Source organism: Panthera onca, chromosome B2, assembly GCF_046562875.1.
Source record: "Panthera onca isolate mPanOnc1 chromosome B2, mPanOnc1 haplotype 2, whole genome shotgun sequence".
NCBI lineage: Eukaryota > Metazoa > Chordata > Mammalia > Carnivora > Felidae > Panthera > Panthera onca.
Genome location: NC_138343.1, coordinates 98,418,663 through 98,446,184, shown reverse-complemented (window position 1 = coordinate 98,446,184; position 27,522 = coordinate 98,418,663). Strand labels below are relative to the sequence as shown.

The 27,522-nt window shown below is 38.6% G+C and overlaps 1 protein-coding gene across 5 annotated transcripts in view; it reads right to left on the bottom strand.

Moving 5' to 3' along the window:
* FIG4 (FIG4 phosphoinositide 5-phosphatase) overlaps positions 1 to 27,522 on the bottom strand; it is a 131,496-nt gene that overhangs the window by 103,319 nt on the left and 655 nt on the right. For 2 of the 5 annotated variants that reach the window (XM_078447204.2, XM_078447201.2), the window contains exons 2-5: positions 10,406 to 10,504; positions 9,702 to 9,752; positions 9,052 to 9,175; positions 657 to 813 (exon numbers count right to left, since the gene is read on the bottom strand). In XM_078447204.2, the coding sequence (XP_078303330.2) occupies positions 657 to 813; positions 9,052 to 9,175; positions 9,702 to 9,752; positions 10,406 to 10,504 (431 nt within the window). Of the gene's footprint in view, positions 1 to 656; positions 814 to 9,051; positions 9,176 to 9,701; positions 9,753 to 10,405; positions 10,505 to 12,365; positions 12,384 to 27,522 lie in introns of those variants that run through there. The other 3 variants (XM_078447203.2, XM_078447205.2, XM_078447202.2) reach the window with 3 other exon arrangements.

Genomic DNA, 27,522 nt, shown 5'->3' with positions numbered 1-27,522 from the left:
CTCATGCTCAGATTCAAGATAAATATTGCCAGAGGGGAGGGGGTTGGATTGGAGGATGGGTGAAACAGGTGAAGAGGATTAAGGGGTATAAACTCCCAGTTGTAAAATAAATCACAGGGATGAAAAGTACAGCACAGGGAATGTAGTTAATAACACTGTAACAATGTCATATGGCAACAGACAGGAACCACACTCATCATGGTGAGCACAGCATAAAAAAACAAATACATATATATTTTTAGCAAGAAAACTATGCAGGTAATCTGTGTCCTTCCCATTGCTTCACACTGAGAGGCAGATAATGTCAGTTTTGTCACATGATGCTAAGTTTGAACATTTGGGTTAAGTATGTTTGCCATTCTTTTTTTTCTTTGTAAATAAAAAGATTCATGGAGTAGATGTTGAGACTGAGTGAATATTCTTCCCTCAATAACATTTCACCTAATGCCTTTAGTAGCTGTTGTTGATCCTCACCTGAATCAACTGTTGTAACAGAGGTTAATAATAGACCTTGGACAAAACTACAGAATTCTGAGCTAGTATTTTGCATCTTTAACATAATACCTATAATATTTTGACTGTATTTTGTTCCCTAGTTGGTCTACCACATTTAAAAACAACAACAACAACAAACAGTAGTTACCACTGCTACATACCGGGCTTCATCAGGATGAGTAATTCGTACAGAATCGTTGGGTATATAGATCATATTTGTATCTTCAACCTTATATATTGCATGACCTCCAATATCTGCCATCTTCCTCCTTTTAGTTATTAACACAATATAATAGCCTTCTAGAAACCTCACAAAACCTATGCAACAAAAAGAAAAAGTTTCCTACACTTAGTAATGCTTTTAGATATATATTTAACATTTATTTATTTTTGAGACAGAGAGAGGCAGAGCATGAATGGGGGAGGGTTAGAGAGAGGGAGACACAGAATCTGAAACAGGCTCCAGGCTCTGAGCTGTCAGCACAGAGCCCGATGCGGGGCTCGAACTCATGGACCGTGAGATCATGACCTGAGCTGAAGTCAGCTGCTTAACCGACTGAGCCACCCAGGCGCCCTAGATATATATTTAAAAGGCAGAAGTTTTCTGACACATTTCCTACTTTATTTCTGATTCACAGCCATACAAATTTTCAGTGGTATTATAATTAATCTCCATACTGACATATATCTCACTTAAAAAATACTACTCTAAACCATTTTATCTCAGTCATTCTTTTGTATTTAGTCTCATTCCAAGTAGGATTGATGTGCTTTAAGCAAAAATATACATAAGATTAAGGGGAGTTGGTTATTTAATAGGTATAGAGTTTCATTTCACAAGATGAAAAGTCCTAGAGATCTGTTGCACAACAAGGTATGTATAGTTAACATTATTATACTGTACACTTGAAAATGGCTAAGACTGTAACTTTTATGTCATATTTATAAACATATGCAAACTAAGTCAATATATATACTAGTAAAAAGTACATAAAAGCAAACAGAAAACCAAGTAAGTTTTCAGAAACTTACAGTACTGTGCTAACATGCACCTGTGAATCTCGATGGGGGATAAAGATTAAGAACCTCATCCTCTTTTTTAAAAAGAAATTAACCAGGGCACCTGGGTGGCTCAGTCACTTGAGCATCCAACTTCAGCTCAGGTCATGATCTCACAGTTCATGAGTTCGAGCCCCTCATCAGGCTTGCTGCTGTCAGTGAAGAGCCCGCTTTGGATCGTCTGTCCCCCTCTCTCTTTCCCCTCCCTGACCCCCACTCACAATCTTTCTCTCTGTCAAAAATGAATAAACATTTATTTTTTAAATAAATAAACAAATAAAAATAAAAATAAATTAACCAAAGGATAAGTTCTGAGGAACATACTTTGGGACATGTTGCTCAAAAGGAAGAATAAACTTCATAGATTCTTGATTACTAGTAGCAAAACCCAACTGGAGCCACCTTTAAAAAAAGAAATTTATATTAAGGGTACTAAGGTGATCCAAGGCACCAATGGGCAACAATATGATTGGGCCTCCGAAAAACACCTAGTGTCAAGATCTGAACATGTGCTCCATTCTTCTCTCTATATATAGACTAGCCTCCTCCACAGACCAGCCCCCTCCACCTCTCTGGAAACGTGGTGGGAAACACAGCTGCTAACAGCTCTAAGTTTTACACCCAAAAGCTTTACTGGAAAAAACAACTTTTTTTTTATCAAGTTCAATTCCAGAATTCCTAGGAAAGGACGTGGACTGGCCCAACTTGGATTGGGTGCCCAGCCCTGGACCAATCAATGGTTGCCAAGGAAGAGAGTAACACCGCATTGGAAGCCATTTATACAATAATGAGGTGACTTCAATGGGACAGGGAGAGGTGGAGCCAGATCCCAAAAAAAGTGGAGGGTTTCAGCAAACAATATATCCAGTAAATTGCATATCCTTCATGCAATCTTCCACAGGTATCAACTGTGATAGTTAAGCTTGAAAGTTGGAGCATTATAAAACTATATTTTCTGTCAAATCATTGAAGTGCACATGTTGTACATGGGTGATTAAAGACCATATGTGTTATGCTTAGTAGCACTAAGTTCTTAGCAACACCCTACTTATTCTATAGTCTTGATTAAATTTTTTTTGGCTCCCAGAACTTTTGCTTTGGGAGTGAAAACTAACTCCCTTTGGGGGGAAGGGTCATTTCCAAAATGGCAAAATGAGGAGAACAGCAGACCCTCTCTCCAGTGAAACAAACAAAACTGGTAAAATTTATAAAAACAAAACAAAACTTTTAAAGTTTCTGGAAATTGTTCTAATGGCATATAACAAATGGAGAAATATTTATTCAAGAAAATCTACTAAACCTTGGTAAGAACAGCAAGTGTGTGACATCTGAACCATAACCTACTTCCCTTTCACACCACTCTCCCAGTCTGGTGTGAATGGATATCAACTCTGGGCAGGTGTAACCAAGAGGATAGTGTTTTCCCTCTCTCCCTAGTTCTCAGTCTAAGGCCAAGGTTTCTGCTCAGAAGGTGCAGGCCACCAGAATGTCTCTTCCCCTCCAGCTCTGTGTTATAGGAGCTCTATTCCCAGGTAAGCTCTGCTGAGATTGGGGAATTCCTTCTTCTCCCCAGCTCCTACTTGTAGAGACTCTACCCCAGCATGACTGGTCAAGGATACTGGGTCCCCATTGCCCTCACCCCAGCTCACTGGTAGCAAGAGTCAGATACTATCATACAGCTGACTTCCTATCAGAAACGATGGAGGGCACAAGGCTGTAGGATAATATATTCAAAGTACTGAAAGAAAGAAAAAACTGTCAACCAAGAATCTTATATCTAGCATAATTATCTTTCAAAACTTTCTCATGTGTACATGTGCATGTTCTCACACACACCTGCACTATCTCTCTCTCTCTCTCTCTGAGTGTTATATTCTGCAACGTCTGAGCTAGGATCTTGATACTATGAATTTTTTGTTCTAGAATTGACAAATACCTAATGTCTGTGTCTTGTTATTCTCAGCTGACAAAAAAAGGAAACTAGGAATTGACTATATTAACATAAATGAGCTAAAATATACAAGAGAAAAAGCTACTGAGGAAAAAACACCATTAAAAGAGTGAAGCATACTTATATTTTAGAGATCCACAAAGTGCAAAGTGCTTCTAAAAAAAATGTTCATTTACTCCTTTCTTTGCCTTAGAGACTGGCAAAAAATTCCCTGACTAAAGCTGAAGGACACAGGAATAGGGAGGAAAAGAGCTAATGACAATCTCATTAAAAGCAAGTAAAAAAGAAGCTATCCTTTTACAAGGATAAAACTCATAAAAGTAAAGCCCTTGGAAGCAGCAAAAAAACATTCAAGGGTTTAAATAACAAGTATTTCCAAAATGAATGAGTTTTCCTTTCATTCTTGCTATATATTTACTTTTTATTGAAAAAAAATCTCTAATAATTTCTCAATCTATACTCCAACTGAATTTTAATTTTATGTGTTTTAGCTCAAGACTATTTATACCATTCTACCTTTCTCTTCATAATCTGAATACAGGGAAGTAAATATATTGCACAAAAGAGACTCTTCTACCAGCACAAATGCCTTCGGTTTATTATAAATGAAATTTTTTCCTTCTTCCTTTTTACCACCAACTGGAAATGTCACTCTCATTTTAAAAAAGTTCCTATCAAATACAGCCAACAATTAAAAGACATCAGAAAGGCACAGACATCTGCCAGGAGTTAGCCTATTCACCACTTTAACACACCAAAATCAGAACAAGTTTTTTCATCTTCATTCTGTGTACTTATGACCCCAGACCAATTTCACTGAGCACTTCTCAGAAGCCATGATGACAGTCATCTTGCAAAAGTGATTTCTCTCTCTCCCCATAGAGAAGGCATTTTCATTTGAAATGGACACCGAGCAAAGTATACAGAAAAGGACAGTATAAAAGGATGCAGTGGGAGTTCTGGTGGCTGGAGAGGACCCCACCAGCCCACCAACAGAGAAGAATGCAGTATCCCACTTCAGGGGTCACCACCATGCCAGCTAGTCATTATCTTAAAAGCCTTTAGGGAGAACAGCACTCTGGCAGAGAAGCATGAAAAACCTCCATAAGGTACATAGGATCTAGGCACAACGGAGCCCTCTAGAACCAAAGTGACTCTCTAACACCAAATCTACTGGTCCCTTACTGGTCTGAGGCTCACACTATGTTGCTGTTATCTTCATTATTATCATGGATCTGCAATCCATTTCTTTTTTTTTTTTTTTAATTTTTTAAATGCATTTTTGAGAGAGAGAGAAAGAGAGAGGAGGGCAGAGAGAGAGGGACACACAGAAACTGAACCAGGCTCCGGACTCTGAGCTGTCAGCATGGCTCGCGCTCACAAACTGTGAGATCATGACCTGAGCCCAAGTCACCCTGAAATCCATTTCTAAGTGTGCTGCTTTAAATAACAACTGTGTCTTAGTCTACAATGATACTTATTCTACTACTCCCCTTCAATATGCTAGAAACTTAGAACAGTATCCTCTAACAGGCAGAAAAAGGACATTGACCTGAAGCTATGTAGCAAAAGGGCCTGGGATGTCACAGAGCTAAGCCTAGTAAAGACTATAGGTAACCAGCCACCAACTCCATCCATGTGCCCCAAGATCAAATAAAACAACTTTGGGAGGAATGCTCTCAAATGGGAGTGATCCCAGTCAGTGGTTGCCCAAACCTCCTGCTGGCTATCAAATAACAATGGAGTGGGTCAGAAATGTATAAGGTAGACATATGACTAGATTGACTCGTATCTAGGGACCAGCGACGATCCATGAGCTTTTCGTGAGTACCATGCCCATGAAAAGACAAGAAAACAAGTGGAAAAAGTAAGGATTTAGAAACTTTAGAGCAATTTGAGATTGCTACAACATCCAAGTGTGTCATCAATGAACTTGCCTTGAATAGGGCATAGACTAGTTTGGGTCTTACTGAACTTGTGTGATAAGTCACATGTGCTCCAAGCTGCAGACTAGTTATGCACAGTAGGATCATGTGTTGGTCGGTGACATTTCTGTAGAAACAATCTGGTCCATTACTGCAGACAACTGAGAATCACTGCTCTAGATTCTTACAGATGATGAACTAAATTAACCGTGATAACAGTCTAAAAACATTCCAGCAAAATACTATTCACAAATTACACATGCTGAAAAAGTTAACTAAGAAAATATTTTGGTCACAGAACAGAAGACAACCATGCTAGTCACTTCTCATATGTGTTATTTTGACAACCAGACTATATATTTTTCAAAGATAGGCACTTTGCGTTTCACTGTTTCAGTATCCCTCACGGTTTCTAAGACAGGACTTACGAGACAAATCATAGATTTCCATTAACTCTCTATTTACTCTTTCAGTGATCCTAAGCTTCACTGACATGGTCGAACAAGAATACATAAAATATATTTCCATAAAACCAATACATCTTTACTTAGTACATTATTGTGTCACTTTACTGGTAGGTCAGTCTGTCAGTGACTTCATTATCCAAGGATAGTCTCAATCTTAAGAGGTCTCTAACCGCAAGAGAAACAGCTACCGCAACACCTACAGATGTCACCTCTATGAGAGACAAGAAGACACCTTCAGCCTTCACCCAAAGTTTCCTAATACTTGTGTATAAAATAAATTATCTGGTTACAAACCTGGTTATCAATTGATAAAAATCAAGCTCTGGTTTCATAAGTTTAGTTATCGATAGATAACTCATTTTAAAACGAGGCAAGGAAAAAATAAATAAAATAAAACGAGGCAAGGAATACTGCTAAAAGCAAATATGCCAAGAACAATGAAGGATGACTAAAGAACCATAAAAACAAAACAGTATAATGGTCTAGAGACCATTTAATGTAAAGGCAAGCTGCCCAATTCAACTCCAGAATACCCAAGGGTAGCTATTTTTAAACAGTTCAATAACTGATCTTCACTTCGTTACTCTTAATCATCGAGGAAGGTTCAATTTTGGATAATAAACCCTGGCTAATGAGGCATTCAACATTACATTCACCTTAGGAAATTTTCGTTTTAAAAAAGTATAAGTATCAGCATTGAAAGGAATAAGTTTAACCTATTAAGTAACTAATACTGAAATTAAAACCTACTATATTTTTTTTTTTTTTTTTTTTTTTTATTTATTTTTGGGACAGAGAGAGACAGAGCATGAACGGGGGAGGGGCAGAGAGAGAGGGAGACACAGAATCGGAAACAGGCTCCAGGCTCCGAGCCATCAGCCCAGAGCCCGACGCGGGGCTCGAACTCACGGACCGCGAGATCGTGACCTGGCTGAAGTCGGACGCTTAACCGACTGCGCCACCCAGGCGCCCCAAAACCTACTATATTTAAGACACATTGTATTTCCAGGGTTTTTTGTTGTTGGGTTTTTTTTTTTTTTTTTTTTTGCCTTTAATTTAAAATATACATGGGGCACCTGGGTGGCTCAGTCGCTAAGCAACCGGCTTCGGCTCAGGTCATGATCTCATGGTTCATGAGTTCAAGCACCGCATAGGACTCTGTGCTGACAGCTCTGAGCCTGGAGCCTGCTTGGGATTCTGTGTGTGTCTGTCTCTCTTTCTCTCTGCCCCATCCTTGCTTGTACTTTGTCTCTCCTCTGTCTCTCAAAAATGAATAAATGTCAAAAAAAATTTTTTTTAATAAAAAAATAAAAATAAAATAAAATAAAATAAAATAAAATATATGCAACACTGGGGCACCTGGGTGGGTTAAGTGTCAGTTAAGTGTCCAACTCTTGATTTCAGCTCAAATCATGATATCACAGTTCATGAGGTCAAGCCCCACATCAGACTCTGCGCTGACAGTGTGGAGACTGATCGGGATTCTCTGTCTCTGCCCCATCCCACTTGCTCTCTCTCTCAAAATAAATAAATTAATTAAAAAATATATATGTGACACTTAAAGTGGAATTTAACACTTACGGCATTCATGGAATTTAATTAAACACATGAACTCACTTGACATACACAGACGTGCAAACATCCATAAACATTTATCTGTTAAACATGTAACTTCAACATACTTGTCAAGACTGAGCAGAAGGTGTAAAAAAGGGGCCAGTCCAAAGAAGAAACTAAACACACCTACCACTCTTGACCTTCCCTGACAGCCACTTAGACACAAAATGGACCTGAAGGGATTATATATGAAGAGCTATGAGAGCACATGCAGAAAAACTTCAAATATGGCAGAATATAATCAAAGTTTCAACAAATAGTGTCCCAAAATAGAAAGTGCTAGTCAGAAAAACATAAGCATTTGAAACTACACAGCACAGTTAAGTCCATATTAATTTTGTTAACATCTATAGATACTAATCACTCAGTTAACATTGCATACAGTCCAGCTGGTTTAAAGAGCACAAACAGAAAGTTGTTAAATGTTTAAAAAAAAAATGCAGACTCAAAATAAGGCACTGCCATCAGAGAAGCAATCCCATACAATTGTCCTCTGCCTGGCTTCCAAAGTCCCATGCAGTCTGGCCTCACCCAACTACGTGCCAACATTCCAGGACCCAGGGATATCTTCAAGCCTGTGCCCCTGCCATCGTCCCTACTGGGGTTCTTTCCCCCTCTTCCCCACATCCATCCAAATCTCGTTCCTCCTTCAAGGTCCAGCTGGAGTCTCATTTTCCCCAGGAAATCTTTCCTGGCCATTCCTGGTCCAAGTCATCTATCTCTTACATAATCTCCACCCCCATGTAACTTTTCACTACACAGCTTGGCTCTTAACCACAATAGTGGACTTGTCTTGCACGTATTAGATTTTGTCCCTCATCCTAGTGTAGTCAGCCTAAGACTCCCAGAGACAAATCCATAGTACGGCAAAGCCAGGTGTACTGACTCATTGCAATAAGGGATGATGTACACATCAGAACTGTGGGGCATCTCACTACTGTCCCAAAGCTAGACAGCAGAATCCATAAAAGCCAAAAGTATATCTACATTTGTTTGTGAATAAATGAAGTAAAGGGGTTATGACTGAATTTGGGGGAAGGATGCAGGCTCTGTGCTGACAGCAAGCCTGACGCGGGGCTTGAACTCATGAACCATGAGATCATGACCTGAGCCGAAGTCAGTCACTCAACCGACTGAGCCACCGAGGTGCCCCAGAAATCCCTGTTAATTTAAACCAGTTTTACCAGTATCTGTTTTTCCAGCTGATGAATGGCAGGGCAGATGTTTATAACCCAAGCTAATTTTTTTCTTTTTCTTTTTCTTTTTTTTTTTTTTTTACTTTTTCATTCCTCAACATGCCCGACAACAGACTTCTTAAAGGCCCAAACCATTTCTATATTTATGCTTATCCTATATGAAATTGAACAGCACTTAGCAGATACTGTAGGCTATTTGATATCTGATTGATAGATAATGAAATTGAAACAACCAAAGCCACAGATTATGGGTTATAATTACATAACTACATAAAACTATCTTTTAGTAGTCTACGTAGAGGAAAAAAAAAAAAGTAGTAAGAAGGAGATATATTTCTTACCTACAACACCAAAAGCTGAAACAGCTCGAAATAACCCAGAGGATCCTTTCTGTCCCATCTTTGTTCTATTTCCTAGATCCAAGCGGCCAAGAAGTTCTCTCACTTCTTGCTGAGTATATACATGCTAAAAATAAACAAATTCAATCTGTAAGATTGTACTTATTCTTAAGATGATGTATTGCCTATAAGAATCACTAGCTATTTCATAGAGAAGCATATAATAGTGCACAACTAAGCTATAATTTTTAAAAGCCAACAAATTCTTTAATATTAGCAATTACAGGTAGTTATTGGATCACATGCTGCTTTACCAAAAACGTGTCAAAACTTTATCTTCTAAACCATACACTTAAAGGCTCCACAAGACAAATTTCAAGAAATCTATGAACGCCTTAAGACTGTGTGCAAAGGTTTAATTGCACAAATATACTTTTATTTTTATAAGGCCCATAGCTTTTCTTAGATTCTCAAAGGAATCTCTGATCAACCGCTTCTATCTCCAAGTAAAACCAAGAATCGATACAGTATATTAATAAAAACTCCCAGAATAGGAGAGTGAAGAACAACCTTATCCACGAATGCAGGAAATCACAATATACAATCTATCTAAAATTATTATAACACAGAAAATAGATTTACAAAGAACTTACTGAAAATGGGTTCCAAACTGTAGCTACCAACATATTTGAGAAGCCGGCAATCTACATGGATTCAAAATGTTCACAGACAGAACTTCAATACAAAGGGAGTTAGGTTCTTTCATTTGAAAGAGTTACAATGAACTGTTCAATATCACCACACTGTATTTCACTTTTGACTAACAGTCTCACGTTTTTGTGCCACCTGAATGAAGTCTGTATTCCTGCTCTAGATAATATAACATCTGGAAAAGAACAGCTTAACATTTCTCTCATGCATCAGAACATCACCTAGAGGTGATTTTTAATAGAATAAAAGTCTGCAGCCCAGACTTAATATGAAGTAGCTTCATATCAAAGCATAGTAATAAATAATCTCTTCGGTAGATGCAATATTAAGAGTTACATTAAATCCTTAAAATGTCACTTCTAAAAGAAAATATACTCATTATCTTATCCAAAGAGTTTGCTTGGTGAAACAAATCAAAATGTATCAAAGCGCAATTCCGGCATACTTTTTAACACCAATAATTTCTAGAAACCAGATTAGAGATTTAAATTCCAGCCAACCATAAGAAATAATTGTAATTTTCAGATGCCTGATTTAAAAAGGAAAAAAATATATATACATCACTAAGAGCTGTGAGGCTCTTTCATATCCTTTAAACAACAGGTACAAAAGTTTCTGTTTGTATTCAGGTTTGCAAGATACTTACCCTATCATCAATTATGACCAAATCTTTCGGTTCTGTTCTATCAATCTTCAAAACACGATATTTTGTTTCTGCATGATTGCTCCCAACTAGAAAGTATCTCTATAAATGACAAAGAAATGTCATTAGTTTTTGAATGTGCTTTGCCTTATACACATTTTATAACTACTTTGGTTTTTGAAATTAAATACTGTAATAACGTCACGTTACTTTAGAAAAGAAATATTTCTGTTAAATATAACTGGCAGATTCTAAAAGTTCAATTTTAAAATTGAAATATTCTTAGTGATGTCATGATAAACATTAGTCTGGTATCTTAAATGTATGTGGTAACCAGGTCAGATTAATTTAATCATATTATATAGAGATTAACCTAACTGATTTAGAGACTGATGTTTAAACTTTGCCAGGAAGAAGCAGCTCTATAGTAAGAATTAGAAAGCTCAACACACAATTAGTAATGTTTAGACAATTATAGCTATGAAAATATTGAAATTTTATCAAATAAATCTTTACAAATTTTCTGTACAACACCGAAAATAACTTTAATATAGCAACTATAAAAATCCCAAAGTCCTATAAAAGATTTAAAAGAGTGTAGTTTCCTAAATGGCCTTTTGAGGCTACAGGAGGAAATAATAAATATTCTTTTTTTTCTGAAATACTTCTTTGGTGCATTATACCTAAACACTTTAGTCTTCTTAAATAAACATTCAGAATAAAATTAATTGATAATGTAAAAAAATAATCTTAAAGATAAAAATACTTTTTTAAATTTTATTATTATTATTTATTTTTGAGAGAGAGAGACAGACAGACACAGAGCACAAGTCGGGAAGGGGAGAGAGGAGGAGACACAGACCTGAAGCAGGCTCCAGGCACTGAGCTGTCAGCACAGGGCCTGACGCAGGGCTCGAACTCACAAACCTTGAGATTATGACCTGAGTCGAAGCTGGACGCTCAACTAGCTGGGCCACCCAGGCACCCCTAATGAAAAATGCTTTTAAGAAAACTTAAACAAGGTGAGTAATTTTTAAGTTGAATTTAAGAAAGTAAAATGCGTTAGGAAAAATATGTCATTTAAAAATATCTTGCTCTACACTGCTAGGAATTTACCCAAGGGATACAGGAGTACTGATGCATAGGGGCACTTGTACCCCAATGTTTATAGCAGCACTTTCAACAACAGCCAAATTATGGAAAGAGCCTAAATGTCCATCAATGAACATTGATGGATAATGAACATTGATGAATGGATAAAGAAATTGTGGTTTATATACACAATGGAGTACTACGTGGCAATGAGAAAGAATGAAATATGGCCTTTTGTAGCAACGTGGATGGAACTGGAGAGTGTGATGCTAAGTGAAATAAGCCATACAGAGAAAGACAGATACCATATGTTTTCACTCTTATGTGGATCCTGAGAAACTTAACAGAAGACCATGGGGGAGGGAAGGGGGAAAAAAAGTTACAGAGAGGGAAGGAGGCAAACCATAAGAGACTCTTAAATACTGAGAACAAACTGAGGGTTGATGGGGGGGTGGGTGATGGGTATTGAGGAGGGCACCTTTTGGGATGAGCACTGGGTGTTGTATGGAAACCAATTTGACAATAAATTTTATATTAAAAAAAATCTTGCTATGGGGCGCCTGGGTGGCTCAGTCGGTTGAGCGCCGACTTCGGCTCAGGTCACGATCTCGCGGTCCGTGAGTTCGAGCCCCGCATCGGGCCCCTGTGCTGACAGCTCAGAGCCCGGAGCCTGTTTCGGATTCTGTGTCTCCCTCTCTCTGACCCTCCCCCATTCATGCTCTGTCTCTCTCTGTCTCAAAAATAAAATAAACGTTTAAAAAAAAATTTATAAAAAAAAAAAATCTTGCTCTAAAAATATCCTTTAAAAGTGGTGCCTTTGTCAACATAGCAAAAATCAAGGGAATACTGCTATGATCAACTGACATCTTACCATTTCATTGGTCAGTTAGGAAACAGATACACAGGGGTGCCTGGGTGGCTCAGTCGGTTAAGCGTCCGACTTCGGCTCAGGTCATGATCTCGCAGTCCGTGAGTTCAAGCCCTGCGTCGGGCTCTGTGCTGACAGCTCAGAGCCTGGAGCCTGTTTCGGATTCTGTGTCTCCCTCTCTCTGACCCTCCCCCATTCATGCTCTCTCTCTCTCTCTGTCTCAAAAATAAATAAACGTTAAAAAAAAAATAAAAAATAAAAAAAGAAACAGATACACAAAACGACTAAATAACAAATAAGATCCTCTAGATTAATGGCCAAACTGAAGTATGAAGACCATGGGAGTTCAGAGCAGGGAAGATTAATGCAGGGTACTTATTACAAGTGCAGAAAATGTCAGAGGGGTCAGGACTTGAATTAAGCCTTAAAGGATGGGTAAGATTTTTTAAAGTAAGACTTTAGTGTGTATCAGAAGATGAGCACTTGGTTATACTGTTTTAACACTAGATTGGCAAAAATAGGTGTAGTTTTTGTTATTAAATATAAATCCATTTATAAGGTTGGATCTAGACTTCCAGGTTATATAGAACAAAACTGTACGTTAAAATAGGACTAGTTCTGGGGGCTCCTGCCCCAGCCCCTGCACCATCCCTGCTGCTGCCAGACAGGAGGAAGGGGGGAGCATGGTACCTGTAATTATTAAACACGAATTCAGTTAAAAGATGATTGGTTAGGGGTGCCTGGATGGCTCAGTTGGTTGAACGTCTGACTTCAGCTCAGGTCATGATCTCGCCATCCATGAGTTCAAGCCCCGCGTGGGGCTCTGTGCAGACAGCTCAGAGCCTAGAGCCTGCTTCCGATTTTGTGTCTCCCTCTCTCTCTCTGCCCCTCCCCCACTCATGCTCGGTCTCTGTCTCTCAAAAATGAATAAATGTTAAAAAAAAATTTTTTTAAAGATGATTGGTTGCCCAATCTTAAGAGGAAAGCTAGCCAAAAAATGGAATCCCTTAGCTCCGAGGAGAGGTACAGTCTGAATGACACTACCACTTATAATGAAGTAGAAATAGAGCAATTTTGGTAAATATTAGTAAACTGACTTGAGACAGCCAGTGACCAGGACTTGATGTACTGGGGGAGCAGCCAGAAGGGCAGAGACAATGAGAGGGAGGAGATGGCAGGTTCTCAGCCTAGCCTCAGCTAATTCCTGTCTCTGAGACCCTACCCACCTCTGAGAGGAGGGGTGGATAACCAATCTGAAAAATTAACTTCAGAAGGATGGTTTGTAAACTCTACATGTTTGTTAACAGAAAAGGAAGATACCTTCTTGAGCACTTGAGAAAGTCCCCATGAGAGGAAATACCAAGTGCAAAGACCTGAAAGGGGAAGAGCTTGGTGCATTAGAGGAACAAGGTTGAGTGAGAAAGTGCTCATAAAATACCTAACATAGTAAACAGTATTCAACACAAGGCACTCAGTAACAGTTAGTTCTTTTCCTCTCCTTTACTTTTTAAGATGTCAGTGAGTCTATGCCACTGCATTTAGAAAGAGATTGCATGTAGAAACAGACGGAAAAAAGAGAGTACTCTAGAAAAAGAAAATCACATGCAGGACCAGAATGGAGCCAGAATGGGAGAATGCACAAGTCTATTAGTAATCGGTCTTTGTCCTCAGGAGAGTAGCACGCAAATTAACAACAGTGGACAGCGTGCCGTAAGAGAAGGGTGAACTGGATGATGGCAACATAGGAAGGGCACTTCAGCCATCTGGGGAGGGTCAGAGCAAGCGATCCAGAGGCTGGTGACCTGATGCTGAATTTGGGCTTGAAGGACCTCACAAAAGGACTCCATGTACTGAGCCATGACAGGATGAGTGATACCTATGATCTCCACCTGAAACAATCCTTTCTCACCACCTGCCTCCTCCCAAAGCACTTTCCTTTGTATCTATAGCACTTACTGTTGAAGGCCTTATCTAAATTTGCTTTGGACATGTCTGCCCCTTCACCTAATTATAAGCACCTCAGGAGACTTGGGCTAACTCCCTGACCTCTGTGGTTCTTGTTTCTAGTCTGGTAGCACAATCTGGTTCCACAGGCATTGAATAAATGCTAGGTGAAAAACCACCCCCTACCCCAGATGAATCATGTAATTTTCTGGGTAACTTTCTACAAGGTTTATGCGAACCCGTCTTCTTTGGGTAAGTCATTCTCTCAGTAAAGAAGCACATCACAGCTTTAAGAGAGGTAAAATCCTTGGGTGAAATTCCTAGAATTTTAATAGATCCTAGGACATTTATAGAGTAACTGCAGTAGGACAATGATTTGGCAGTTTGTCATAAAAAGACAGTTGTAATTCCTGAGTGCTAGGAGGTGTTATGCCTTGTTGGCTGATAGAGTACAAACATGGGAGGGCAAATCTGTACTTCTCATACCCAGGCTCTTCCAAAAACTCCATGAAGCAGAGGACCCAATAGCTAAAATCCCAGAATTTACAAACAGACCTGAAAGGGGAAAAAGAAACAGGAAGGAGTATAACTATCCACATTCTCTCTTCTAAAGTGGTCTAATAAGCCTAAAAATATTTTGTGCAGAGAAAAGCGACCTCATGTGGAGCCAGTTAGGTGGGAGAGGAAACAACAGCTCTTGGTTGGCCTGCTGTGGACAGAACCACTTGCCTGTACTGCCCTCTGGTGGGCAGTTGCCTGTCCACTTCCACACATTTTTTTTTTTTTTTTAAATATAATTTACTGTCAAATTGGCTAACATACAATGTGTAAAGTGTGCTCTTGGTCTTGGGGGTAGATTCCTGTGGTTCATCACTTACATTCAACACCCAGTGCTCATCCCAGTAAGTGCCCTCCTCAATGCCCATCACCCGTTTTCTCCTCTCCCCCACCCTCCCATCAACCCTGTTTGTTCTCTGTATTTGAGTCTCCTGTGGTTTGCCTCTCTCCCTCTGTGTTTGTAACTGTTTTTTCCCCCTTCCATTCCCCTATGGTCTTCTGTTAAGTTTCTCAAGATCCACATATGAGTGAAAACATATGTCTTTCTCTGACTGACTTATTTCACTTAGCCAATGACTACTGGATAAAGGGTTAGTTTACACCAATTTTTTAAGGAGAATAATCAATCCAATTACTTTTGTCTGGGCATGGTGGTGCCACTTACTGATGTGGGGACAGCTGCAGGGAAGCAGGTTTGAGGGGAAACCAAGAGTTCTGTTTACAACATGCCCAAAGAGATCAAACGGGAACTTCTGAGTCTGGAGCTCAGAGGAGAGATCTCAGTGTGTGTCAGCAGCACATACATGGCATTTAAAGTCACGTGACTGGATTAAGCCTCGTAGGAAGAATGAAGATAGAAACAGAGCACAAAAAAACTAGCCTGAAGCACTCTAAATAAAATTATTTTTAAAGGCCAGATATAAATAAGGAATCAGTTTAGAAGACAAAAAAAAAAAGGGTCAGTGTTTTGGGAAACCCCAGGACAGCATGGAGTCATCAAAGCAAAGGAGATCAGTTAGAAAATGAGGGGGCAGTCACATCCACATCAAATGCTGCTGAGAGGTCAAGTAAGATGAGGGCACAGAGGTGCCCAGGGGCTCTGACAACAGGATCTTGTGAGTGACCATTCTGTGTGCAGTCTCAGTGATACAGTGGTGGGGGCAAAATCCACAACGGAGTTGTTTGAAGAGCAGACGAATGGTCTTCTGGGTAAAGATGGAAGAGTGAACACCTCTGTTCTTCCCAAACACCTTACTAAAACTGTAGTAAAGTTTTTTATGTTCATTTCCTTACACATAAGCCCAAGGGCAAAGGGAAGAGTGGAGATAGCAACAACGACAAATCATTTGAACCTGAAAAGCATGCCCAAGAAAGCTGAATCCTAAACTGGCGTTGGGGAAGTCAAGAAACAATCCAATTTATACTACAGAACCTCCAAAAGGTGTGGAAATTTGTGGCATGTCTTATCTCTGGAGGTAGGAATGTAAAATTTCAGAAAATTGAAGTAAAACACAGCTCAAGCTTCCAAAGAGGAAAAAAAAAAAAAAAAAAACAGGCTTCAAACCAAAGTTCAAGAACAGAGTTAACATCAGAAATTCTCAAGAGCAACAAGAGAAGACAGAAACATGTCGTCTTCGAAATTCTAAGGGAAAATTCATTTCAATCTTTATTTTGACATTAAATCTGTCAATCAAATGTGAGAATGGAATATGGACATCTCAGAATGCACGCGCTCAAAAAAGTTACTGTCTGTGAACCCTTTCTCACGAAGCAAATAGCAGAGGTGCACCACTAAAACGAGGGCGTAAATCACTAAAGAGGAAGACGCTGGATCTGGGAAAATAAGGAAATCATCACAAGAGAGGCTACAGGATGATGTAAGGGGAGATCCCAGGAGAGCAGCAGTGCTGCAGGCCTTGGGAGCAATTAGTCCAGATGTGAGCCACAGTTTTAAGAAGATGAAACCCATAAGAACACCCACCTCCTTCCCTCCCTACTGTGTATGAATGCACTGAGAGGTTTACCTATCTGGGAAAGTTGGGGTTAAATTCACCATGAGTCCTTAGAAGGAAAATATTGGCAGCCTGAAGTTCAAACGGTGAAAAACGAGGTAAATGAAATGCCCAAAACAACGGGGAAGGACAGAGGGCAGTAACTGAAGTGTACAGGATTTCCATACATCAGGCCTGCATCAGCTAGACTGATGCCTGGACTGCATCAGCCTGAACACACACGTACACGCAGGCACACAGGACTCAACACTGCTGGGGAAAACGTTTGTGTGTTTGTAGACATGTTGGGGGAGTGGGGTCAGCAGGAATCGGGGTAGAGAAGTAAGATACTCCAACAAAGCTACATTTCAATGCCCATTCAGATAGTCTTCCAAAAGTTAAGCATCGCTGTGCAAGAAAAAGCTGAAAATTTCATTATGTGGCTGTAACCATGGTGACTTGGTATGAAGATGAATGTGTTTCTAAAATATATACATGAACTGCAAATGGAACACAATAGGTAATCCATTTAACAGGAAATTCAGTATCTACTAACATTATTATCTCCTTTTATAATGACAGGCTAATTAATCACTCACTTTTCCTCTGAGAGAAGAAAATCAGCTTTCTTCAAAGAGAAGAAATTTTAGGTTGCCTGACAGCTTCAATTAATGTTAAACTTCACTTGAACTTTCAGAATAAAGGTATTTTTAAAGATCACCATGAAGTTACTTCTCACAATCCAACAGTATTGCAGGCCTGCCTCTTCACCTATTCCAGCAATCCCACAATCAGTAATGCAGCTCGAAAGAAATAAGCCTCTAATAGTCAAAAAGGGATGTCTCCAAGTTCATTCTTTACAGCTTCAGGGCTTTACTGATGGTGCAGCTTCAAATCCCCAATAGAAAGAAGTGGAAACTTGGTCATCTTCAACCCGCCTTCTAAATCTGCTGTAATCACTATGCTTCTCTCTCCCATTTTATATCATTTGCTTCCGTGCTCCAATCCCTTGGTCAACCACATCTTACACTGTTCTCTCCCATTCCCTCATTACACAAACCAAGGCTACCATCAAGGCTAATTAAGCTGCATTCTTCATGATGTGGTTCTTACTCACATTATTCTATTTTGTATGACAGGGTAGAAAGGAAGGACAAGCTTCCTTAAGTCCTTTTGGAACAAGGTAGGAATTAAATAAATTCACACACACACATACATACATATTAACAATTTTGAGCTAGCAAGAGTAAAGATTATCCTCACCCCTACTCATGCAGACACAAAAATCCCCCAGAGTTCTGTTCAGCTACCAATTTTAAACTCAACCACTATGTATTAATTTCTTTGATCACTTACTGCAATGGTAAGACCCCTACCGCATTATATATTAAGTAAGGGCTATAAATTGGAAATCATCTAATGTAAACTGCAGTTTCATCCAGCATAACTTCAGGTTGCTAAATCTTCTGTGGGCAACTCCAATTGCACTGGGCCATATGAGCAGTAAGGCTGGATCTGACCGCAGTTTACCTGTAGGCCTGGGTCACAGGACAGACAAGGGCCATGGCATCATCACAGGAGCCAAAGGGCAGCGTGAAGGCACTGGGCACCAGAGAGAACAGGTAAGTTTGGGAGGAAGCCAACCCTTCACAAGGCCAGAACTGCACCTCCAGCATGCTATCTACCAACCCACCCCCCCTTTCCCCTCCAGAGTCCTCAAAATCCACCTCCAAACACAAGTAACAATGACAGGCTGAATGTCACCTCAGGAGCAATCCTGCCCAATTATCCTTCTAAATGAAGGCTCAGGACAAGAGGCAGCTCATCTTGTCCACTGTCTCCTTTGTTCTTTTGTTCCCCTAATTCTTTCATAACCAATTAATACACTCTCACCAACCAAATTAAGAACGCACTGGGGCATCTGGGTGGCTCAGTCAGTTAAGCATCTGACTTCGGCTCAGGTCATGATCTCGCGGTTTGTGAGTTCAAGCCCCGCATCGGGCTCTGTGCTGACAGCTCAGAGCCTGGAGCCTGCTTCAGATTCTGTGTCTTGCTCTCTCTCTCTCTGCGCCTCCCCTGCTCACACTCTGTCTCTGTCTCAAAAATAAATAAAACATTAAAAAAAAAAAAAGAATGCACTTATTCTGACTCATACACCTTGCCAACAAGGACTTTGGTCAATCTTTCCAATCTTTGCCACTTGGATAGGTGAAAAATGGCAATCTATTTTCATTTTATTGCCTTAGTTATTAGCAAGTTATGTATCTTTTTATATTCATACTTCTTTTTTGTCAGATTACCTATTTGTGTCCTTGTCCTTTTTTGTTGGGTGTTTTATTTTTCAGACATAAAATAATAAGCAGTATTATTTGTTGTTCAGGCTACTAATACTTTCTTCATAGTCTTTTGACTCTTTCTATTTACATTTACAGTTTTAAGTGCTTTCTATTAAAAAAGAAAAAATATGTCAATGGTCTAAATTCCTACTTCATAAATCTAGAAAAAGGTTAACTGATTAATCCAAAATCCATTAAGAGGAAGAAAATAATAAGCCTAAGAAGAGAAACTGATTAAATAAAAAACAACAATAGAGAAAATTAACCAAATCAAAAGTGGGTTCTCTAAAAAGTGTACTATAGTTGATAAATGCCTAGCAAAATGGATCAATAAATAATGAGAAAGAACACAAAATACCAATGTCAGGAAAGAAAAGTGAGAGTTTTACTACAAATCCTCCAGAAATCAAAAGTTTAATGAGAAAATATGAACAACTCAATGCCAATAAATTCAACGACTAAGATGAAATGGACAAATTTCTTGAAAACTACAATTGATCAAGTGTGATTCAAGACCTACTGAAAACCTGCATAGCCCTATTATTTACTATAGAAATCGATTATCAAAATTTGTCCCACAAAACAACCCCAAGCCCAAATGCTTTCAGAAGTAAATTCTAACAAACATTTAAGCAAAGAAATAACACTAATCTTATACAACCACCTTCAGAAAATAAAAGAAGGAGCACTTCTCATTCATTTATGAGACCAAGTTACCCTAATGCCCAAATCAGACAAAGATGTTAAAGAATGATAGACTAATATCCTGAACATAAAGGTAAAAATCCCTAGCAAAATATTTGTAAATAGAATCTGGCAATATATGAAAGCAATAATACAGCATGATGGAGTGTGGTATACCTCCAAAATTCATGGTTCTTTTAACCTCTGTAAATGAATTAATGTAATCCACCATACTAAACAAGTAAATGTCATATGCAGATGCAGAAAAAAACATGCAACAAAATTCAATATCTATTTATGATTTTTTAAAAAACTGTCAGCAAACTAGGAATAGAAAAGAATCTTTCTGGGGCGCATGGGTGTCTCAGTTGGTTAAGCATCTGACTTTTGATTTTGGTTCTGTTCACGATCTCACAGGTTCATAAAATTGAGCCCTGTGTCGGGATCTGCACTGACAGTGCAGGGACTGCTTGGGATTCTCTCTTTCTCTCTCTCTCTCTCTCTCTCTCTCTGTCCCTCCCCTGCTCGTGCTCTCTCACTCTCTCTCTCTCAAAATAAATAAACATTTTTTAAAAAAAGAAAACAATCATTTTCATTCTGATAAAGGGCATCTCTGAAAACCTATAGCTAACATCACACTTAATACTGAGACTGCTTTCCCCATAAGATCAGGAACAAAACAAGAAAAATGTCTGTTCTTGCCACTTCTATTCAACTTCGTACTAGAGATCCTAGTCAGCACCAGAAGGCAAGAAAAAAATAAATAAATAAAAGGCAACCAGATTGGGAAGGAAGTAGTTCCCCTTCCTAAATTATATGATTATTAATGCATAACGCTAAGGAAATGGACCCCCCCCCCCAAAAAAAAAGCTACTAGAACTAATGAGTGTGATGAGAAAAATGACTATTTTGTGTTGAGGACTAGGTATTTGACAGTATGATAACCCTGTTCACACCAAGTCTAAACATTTAGATAAGGACCTGAGTTTAGGATTGCTACCATAATTTCCCACTTTGCTCTTCCTATGATACCTTTTTAAAATAGCCACTTAGAGTTAAGCCCACAAAAAGTTAATGACCTCTGCTCCTATCACCTGTTCAGTCATAGGTATTTGCTACCCTGCTCTCTATCTCCTGCTCACAGTGCCTAGGACAGAGGACTGCTTTCCCCCCAGATCATTCCCTCCTCTCCCCCAACACTCCCACCTCTGCCATTTCTAAGAGTTGTAGCCCTACTTCCTTTCTGTGGGTGTACTGAAACTGTGCCTTCAATCGACCCTGTGGGTTTCACTTCCCCAAAGTAAAAGTTTGATGCTGAGGGAGCTATCTGCCAACCCCATGTGAGTGGCCTGTGCCCCTCAATTCAGCCGGTCACAGTCTGCATTATTCTTAATTCAACACACCAGCTCCAGCTTCTCCACATGGTGACTTTAGCAAGGTTTCAGAATATAAGGTCAATGTACAAAAATCAACTCAATTTCTGTATGCTAGTAACAAGCAATTATTAAATCAAATTTAAAATTCCATTTGCAATAGTATCAAAACTCTTATAAGATACTCAGGAATAGGTTTTTTTTAAAGACATAAAATTTCAACACTGAAAACTATCACATATTGCTAAGAGAAAATAAACCCCTAATAAATGGAGAGATATACCATGGATTAAAAGATTCAATATTACACGATCCTGCAATGTATAATTTTAGACAGTCCCAATTACAAACATTTTAAAAATTTAATCTGTAGGGGCACCTGGGTGGCTGAGTCGGTTAAGCGTCCGACTTCAGCTCAGGTCATGATCTCACAGTTTGTGAGTTCGAGCCCCACATCGGGCTCTGTGCTGACAGCTCAGAGCCTGGAGCAGGCTTCGGCTTCTGTGTCTCCCTCTCTTTCTCTGCCCCTCCCCCACGCGCACGCGCACGCGCGCGCGCTCTCTCTCTCAAAAATAAATAAGAGCATTAAAAAAATTTTTTTTTTAATTTTAATCTGTAAAGCAAAGTCCATGTGTTCTAAACTGACTGAAAGAAAATGGTCTCTGTACACATGGTTGAGTGTTCTTCCAGAATATCATCACCTAAAGGTAGCTTTATTTTTATTTTTCCAGAGCAAGGTTTACTATGCTCTGTTTTTCTTTCTTTGCTCCTATTTTCTCCATTATTATTACTATTACAATAGAGGTTTTTGGCTTAATCTTGTTAGTTTGTTTGCTTGCTTATTAAATTTCTTTATAAAACAAAGTGCTCTATAAAGCAAAAATGAAAAGAAGAAAATCTTCTTGTAGCAGGACATGGGTGTGGAGTTTCATTTTATATATTTGAATTATACAAATATGAAATATCTTAATAATTCAAATATTAATAAATCTTCATTTTATATAAGTAATTTTATGATAATATTTCAATTAAAAATAATAAATAACTTCCAATTTCAGAAAAAGATTCAATATTACTAAGATTCAGTTCTCCCCATATTGGTCTATAAATTGATCTATAAATTCTACAGCTTACCATATATGAATGACTCAAAGGTAATACCATCCTCAATTATGAAAAACTGAGAGTTTCCCCCCAAAGGTCAGGAACACAACAGGGATGTCCACTCTAACTACTGTTTTCAACATACTACTGGAGGTCCTAGCTTCAACAATCAGACAACAAAAAGAAATAAAATACAAAATAAAAGTTTGACTTTTATTCTTTCACTCTTTTTCATTTTTCATTCTTTGCAGATGACATGATACTCTACGTAGAAAACCTGAAAGACTCCACCAAAAACTGCTAGAGCTGATACATGAATTTAGCAAAGTCGCAGGATATAAAAACAACACATAGAAATTGGATGCATTTCTATACACCAATAATGAAGCAGCAGAAAGACAAATCAAGGAATCGATCCCATTTACAATTGTACAAGAAAAACCATAAGATACCTAGGAATAAACCTAATCAAAGAGGTAAAAGATCCATATGCTGAACATTATAGAACACTTATGAAAGAAATTGAAGAAGACACAAAGAAATAGAAAAACATTCCATGCTCACGTACTGAAAGAACAAATATTGTTAAAATGTCTATACTACCCAAAGGAATCTACACATTCAATGCAATCCTTATCAAAATAACACCAGCATTCTTCACAGAGCTAAAGCAAATAATCCTAAAATTTGTATGGAAACAGAAAAGACCCTGAATAGCCAAAGCGATCTTGAAAAAGAAAACCAAAGCAGGAAGCATCACAATCCCAGACTTCAAGCTATACTACAAAGCTGTAATCATCAAGACAGTATGGTACTGGGACAAGAACAGACACTCAGATCAATGAAACAGAACAGAGAACCCAGAAGTGGACCCACAAATGTACGGCCAACTAATCTTAGGAAAGAATATCCAGTGGAAAAAAGACAGTCTCTTCAGCAAATGGTGCTGGGAAAACTTGGACAGCAACATGCAGAAGAATGAAACTGGACCACTTTCTTACACCACACACAAAAATAAACTCAAAATGGATTAAAGACCTAAATCTAAGACAGGGAACCATCAAAATCCTAGAGGAGAAGAAAACAGGCAGCAACCTCTTTGACCTCGGCCACAGCAACTTCTTACTAGACATGTCTCCAGAGGCAAGGAAATCAAAAGCAAAAATGAACTCTTGGGATCTCATAAAGATAACAAGCTTCTGGGAGTACCTGGGTGTCTCATTTGGTTAAATACCCGACTTTGGCTCAGGTCATGATGTCGCGGTTCATGGGTTCGAGCCCCACATCAGGCTCTGTGCTGACCTCCTAGAGCCTGCTTCAGATTCTGTGTCTCCCTCACTTTGCCCTTTCTCCACTCACACTCTTGTCTCTCTCTCTCAAAAATAAAACATTTAAAAAAAGTTTTTAAAAAGATAACAAGCTTCCGCACAGCAAAGGAAACAATCAACGAAACTAAAAGGCAACCAATGAAATGGAAGAAGATATATGCAAATGAACTATTGGATAAAGGGTAACTATCCAAAATCTATAAAAAACTTGTCAAACTCAACACCCAAAAAAACAAATAATCCAGTGAAGAAATGGGCAGAAGACATGAATAGACACTTTTCCAAAGAAGACATCCAGATGGCTAACAGACACATGAAAAGATGCTCAACACCACTTATCAAGGAAATACAAATCAAAACCACAATGAGATATCACTTCACACCTGTGAAAATGGCTAAAATTAACAACTCTGGAAACAACAGATGTTGGCAAGGATGCAGAGAAAGGGGAACACTTTTGACTCTTGACTGGGAACGCAAACCAGTGTAACCACTCTCAAAAAAAAATATGGAGGTACCTCAAAAAATTAAAAATAGAACTACCCTACTACCTAGCATTTGTACTACTAGGTATTTATCTAAAAGATACAAAAACGCTGATTCAAAGGGGCACATGCACCCCAATGTTTACAGCAGTACTATCAACAATAGCCAAATTATGGAAAGAGCCCAGATGTCCAACAACTGATGAATGGATAAAGATGTGGTGTATACACACACACACACACACACACACACACACACACACACAGGCATGCACATATACAATGGAATATTATTTGGTGATCAAAAAGAATGAAATCTTGCCATTTGCAACAACATGGATGGAGCTAGAGTACATGATGCTAAGTGAAATAAGTCAGAAAAAAACTGATACCATATGATTTCACTCGTATGTGGAATTTAAGTAACAAAACAGAAGAACATAGATAGGGGAAGGGAAGGAAAAATAAAATAAGATAAAAACAAAAAGGAAGGCAAAACATAAGAGACTCTTAAATACAGAGAACAAACTAGAGGGGAGGTAGGTGGGGGGTGGGCCAAATAGGCAATGGGCATTAAGGAGGGCACTTGTTGGGATGGGCACTGGGTGTTATATGTACGTGATGAATCACCAAATTCTAATCCTGAAACCAATACTATAATATATGTAACTAACTTGAATTTAAATTAAAAAAATAATAACAAATTCTATTGTTTAGATTTGCGCATTCCAACTTATTTAAATTAAAAAAAAGAACCTTATAAAACAGTAAGTGGTAGGTGGGGAGTGGAACAAGTTATAGCTAATAAAGGTAATTCAGGAGCTGGTGATGGATATGTGGGTGTGGATATGTGGTGTGGATATGTGGGAGTTTACTATTCTGTTTATTTTGTATTTGCTCAAATTTTCCGTAACAAGCTAAAAAAACAAACAAACAAAAAAACACAAACCCAAAGACACACAAACCACAAACCCATGTTCTAAATTAACTGATTCATCAGATATACAATTACTTTGTCAAATAGCTATAAAAGTTTCTAATCACTGACTCTCTGTTTCTGTATGTAATCCGTCCCAGTCCAGTTACAAACTATCTATGCTGGGCACCAATTGTCAGACCACACTCTCAGTAGCACTACTGATCTTCTCTGCCTCATTCTTTTCTTCACTGAACAATAGTAGTAATAGTAGTAGTAACAAGATTTACTTCTTAGAGGTTTTATTAGGATTAAATAACAAAATATATGTGGAGTGCTTTGTGACCAGTGGCTGGCATAGAAGTGTTCCATAAGCATTAGCTCTATTATTCTCATTAACACAACCTGCTACAGTTGGGTTTTTTTTCCTTTTACTTCCTAGGACCTCTTTACTTACCGACAATTTTATGCTTTTTTTCTGAGTTATTTATGTCCCTTAAACTTTGAACTTATTACTGAAATAAATCTTTCTGCTTAAATCTTTATTTTTTTTATTTTTTAAAAAAAAATTTTTTAACGTTTTATTTATTTTTGAGACAGAGAGAGACTGAGCATGAATGGGGGAGGGTCAGAGAGAGGGAGTGACAGAATCTGAAACAGGCTCCAGGCTCTGAGCTGTCGGCACAGAGCCTGACGCGGGGCTCGAACTCACGGACCACGAGATCATGACCTGAGCCGAAGTCAGCTGCTTAACCGACTGAGCCACCCAGGTGCCCCTCTGCTTAAATCTTTAAATCCAAATATAAAAAAGAAGAATCACATACTTTACTGATGAGGAAACTGAGATTCAAAAATTAAATTCAGCAGACATTTCTCAGGGTGGTTGCCTTGGCCCAACCATTCCTGAAAACAAAAGTCATTACTGCCAGACCCCATCCTGGCCACGATGATTTGCCCACCAAGGGGCAGATTCCCAATCATAGCTGAGTCAATCATGTTCCTTCTCCTAATGCCTATGGTATGTCCTCAGCAACACCCTGAGTGGGTTCTCTAATACTGCTCTCCTATTCCTGCCTTTCCAGAAGCTGAAGAGTTAGCCTTTTCCAGTGATTCCAAGCAGTGGCTCCTCCAGCATCCTTCTGATAAACTCGCTTTTTATCTCTAAGCTGGCTGGAGTTAGTTTGCATTGCTTAGATGACTGAGTGGGGTCACAACCAAGTTCTGGAATACGTATCTCTTTACATTAGACACTCTCAAGTGTATCTAATGGAAGCCTACTGTTTACAAGGCACTGTACCACCATGTGTGCTGTGAGGACCAACAGGTTATGACAGGACAAGAAGGGGTGGGACTTTACTAGGAAAGAGCTGCAGAAAAGACACTAGGTAGGTATAAGGAACTGAAAGCAATACAGATTTACCGCAGAATAAGGCACATAAAGGCACAGCGTTAATCCTCAATAAATATTTGTTGAATTGATATTAAATTAGACATAAAATCATACAGGCTGATGACAAATCACATATAGTTTTCAATGCCAAACTAAAGGATAAAGTGTTTACTCTCCTCAGAATGGGAGCTACTGAAGGTTTGTGAGCAGAAGAGCCCTGAGTTATGCTTTGAAAAGAATACTAACATCTCAGACAGTCCTAATGAATGCTCAGCTGATTAATGGGCTGAAGTTTCTGTGTTTTGAGTGTAGTATTTATGTTTCTAACCAGGGACATTTACCAGCACATTGTACAGAAAGCAGAAGGTTTTGTTTCAATGTCAAAATGATACTTCTGTATGACTCTCCTCAGAGAACAACTCAAGATAGCTACAGATATTTGATAATTTCCTCTTCTGGCGTGGATCTAATCAAATGAAGTTGACAACAAAATTAACTTAGGTTCAACAATACTTCTCCATTAATTGTGACCTGAGGCAGACCTGATATTAGAACCAGGTTATAATCGAGAAACTGTTAAGTACCTACTTTATCAATGGAAGACAACCCAGGTTCCATTGAATGTGCCCTATGAAACACTCTACAGCATACAGGCAGGCTTCCAGCATAAGCAATCTTATTACTACAAGTGTAATTTTAAACACAGACGCTAACATTACTGTTACCCCAATTCAAAAAGTTGTACTTTATTTTCCAACCACACAAATGACAATGTGCTCCTATAAACACTATTCTGTAAATCTTAGGGACCCAGTAATCTAAACACAAAAACTGATCTTATCCTATAGTAACTATTTACACGGCCATTTGAAGTAATGAAACAAAAAGTGCAAAAAAGTCAAGTGAAAAAGCAAAATAATGTTACCCAAACAAACCAGTCTTTAAGCAAAACAAGTTTTCCTTTCCTTTCAAATAAAGAGAACCAAATATTTTAGCAATAAAAGCGTACGTAATTAACAGTATAGTAATTGGTATGCCATGGAATCGGAAA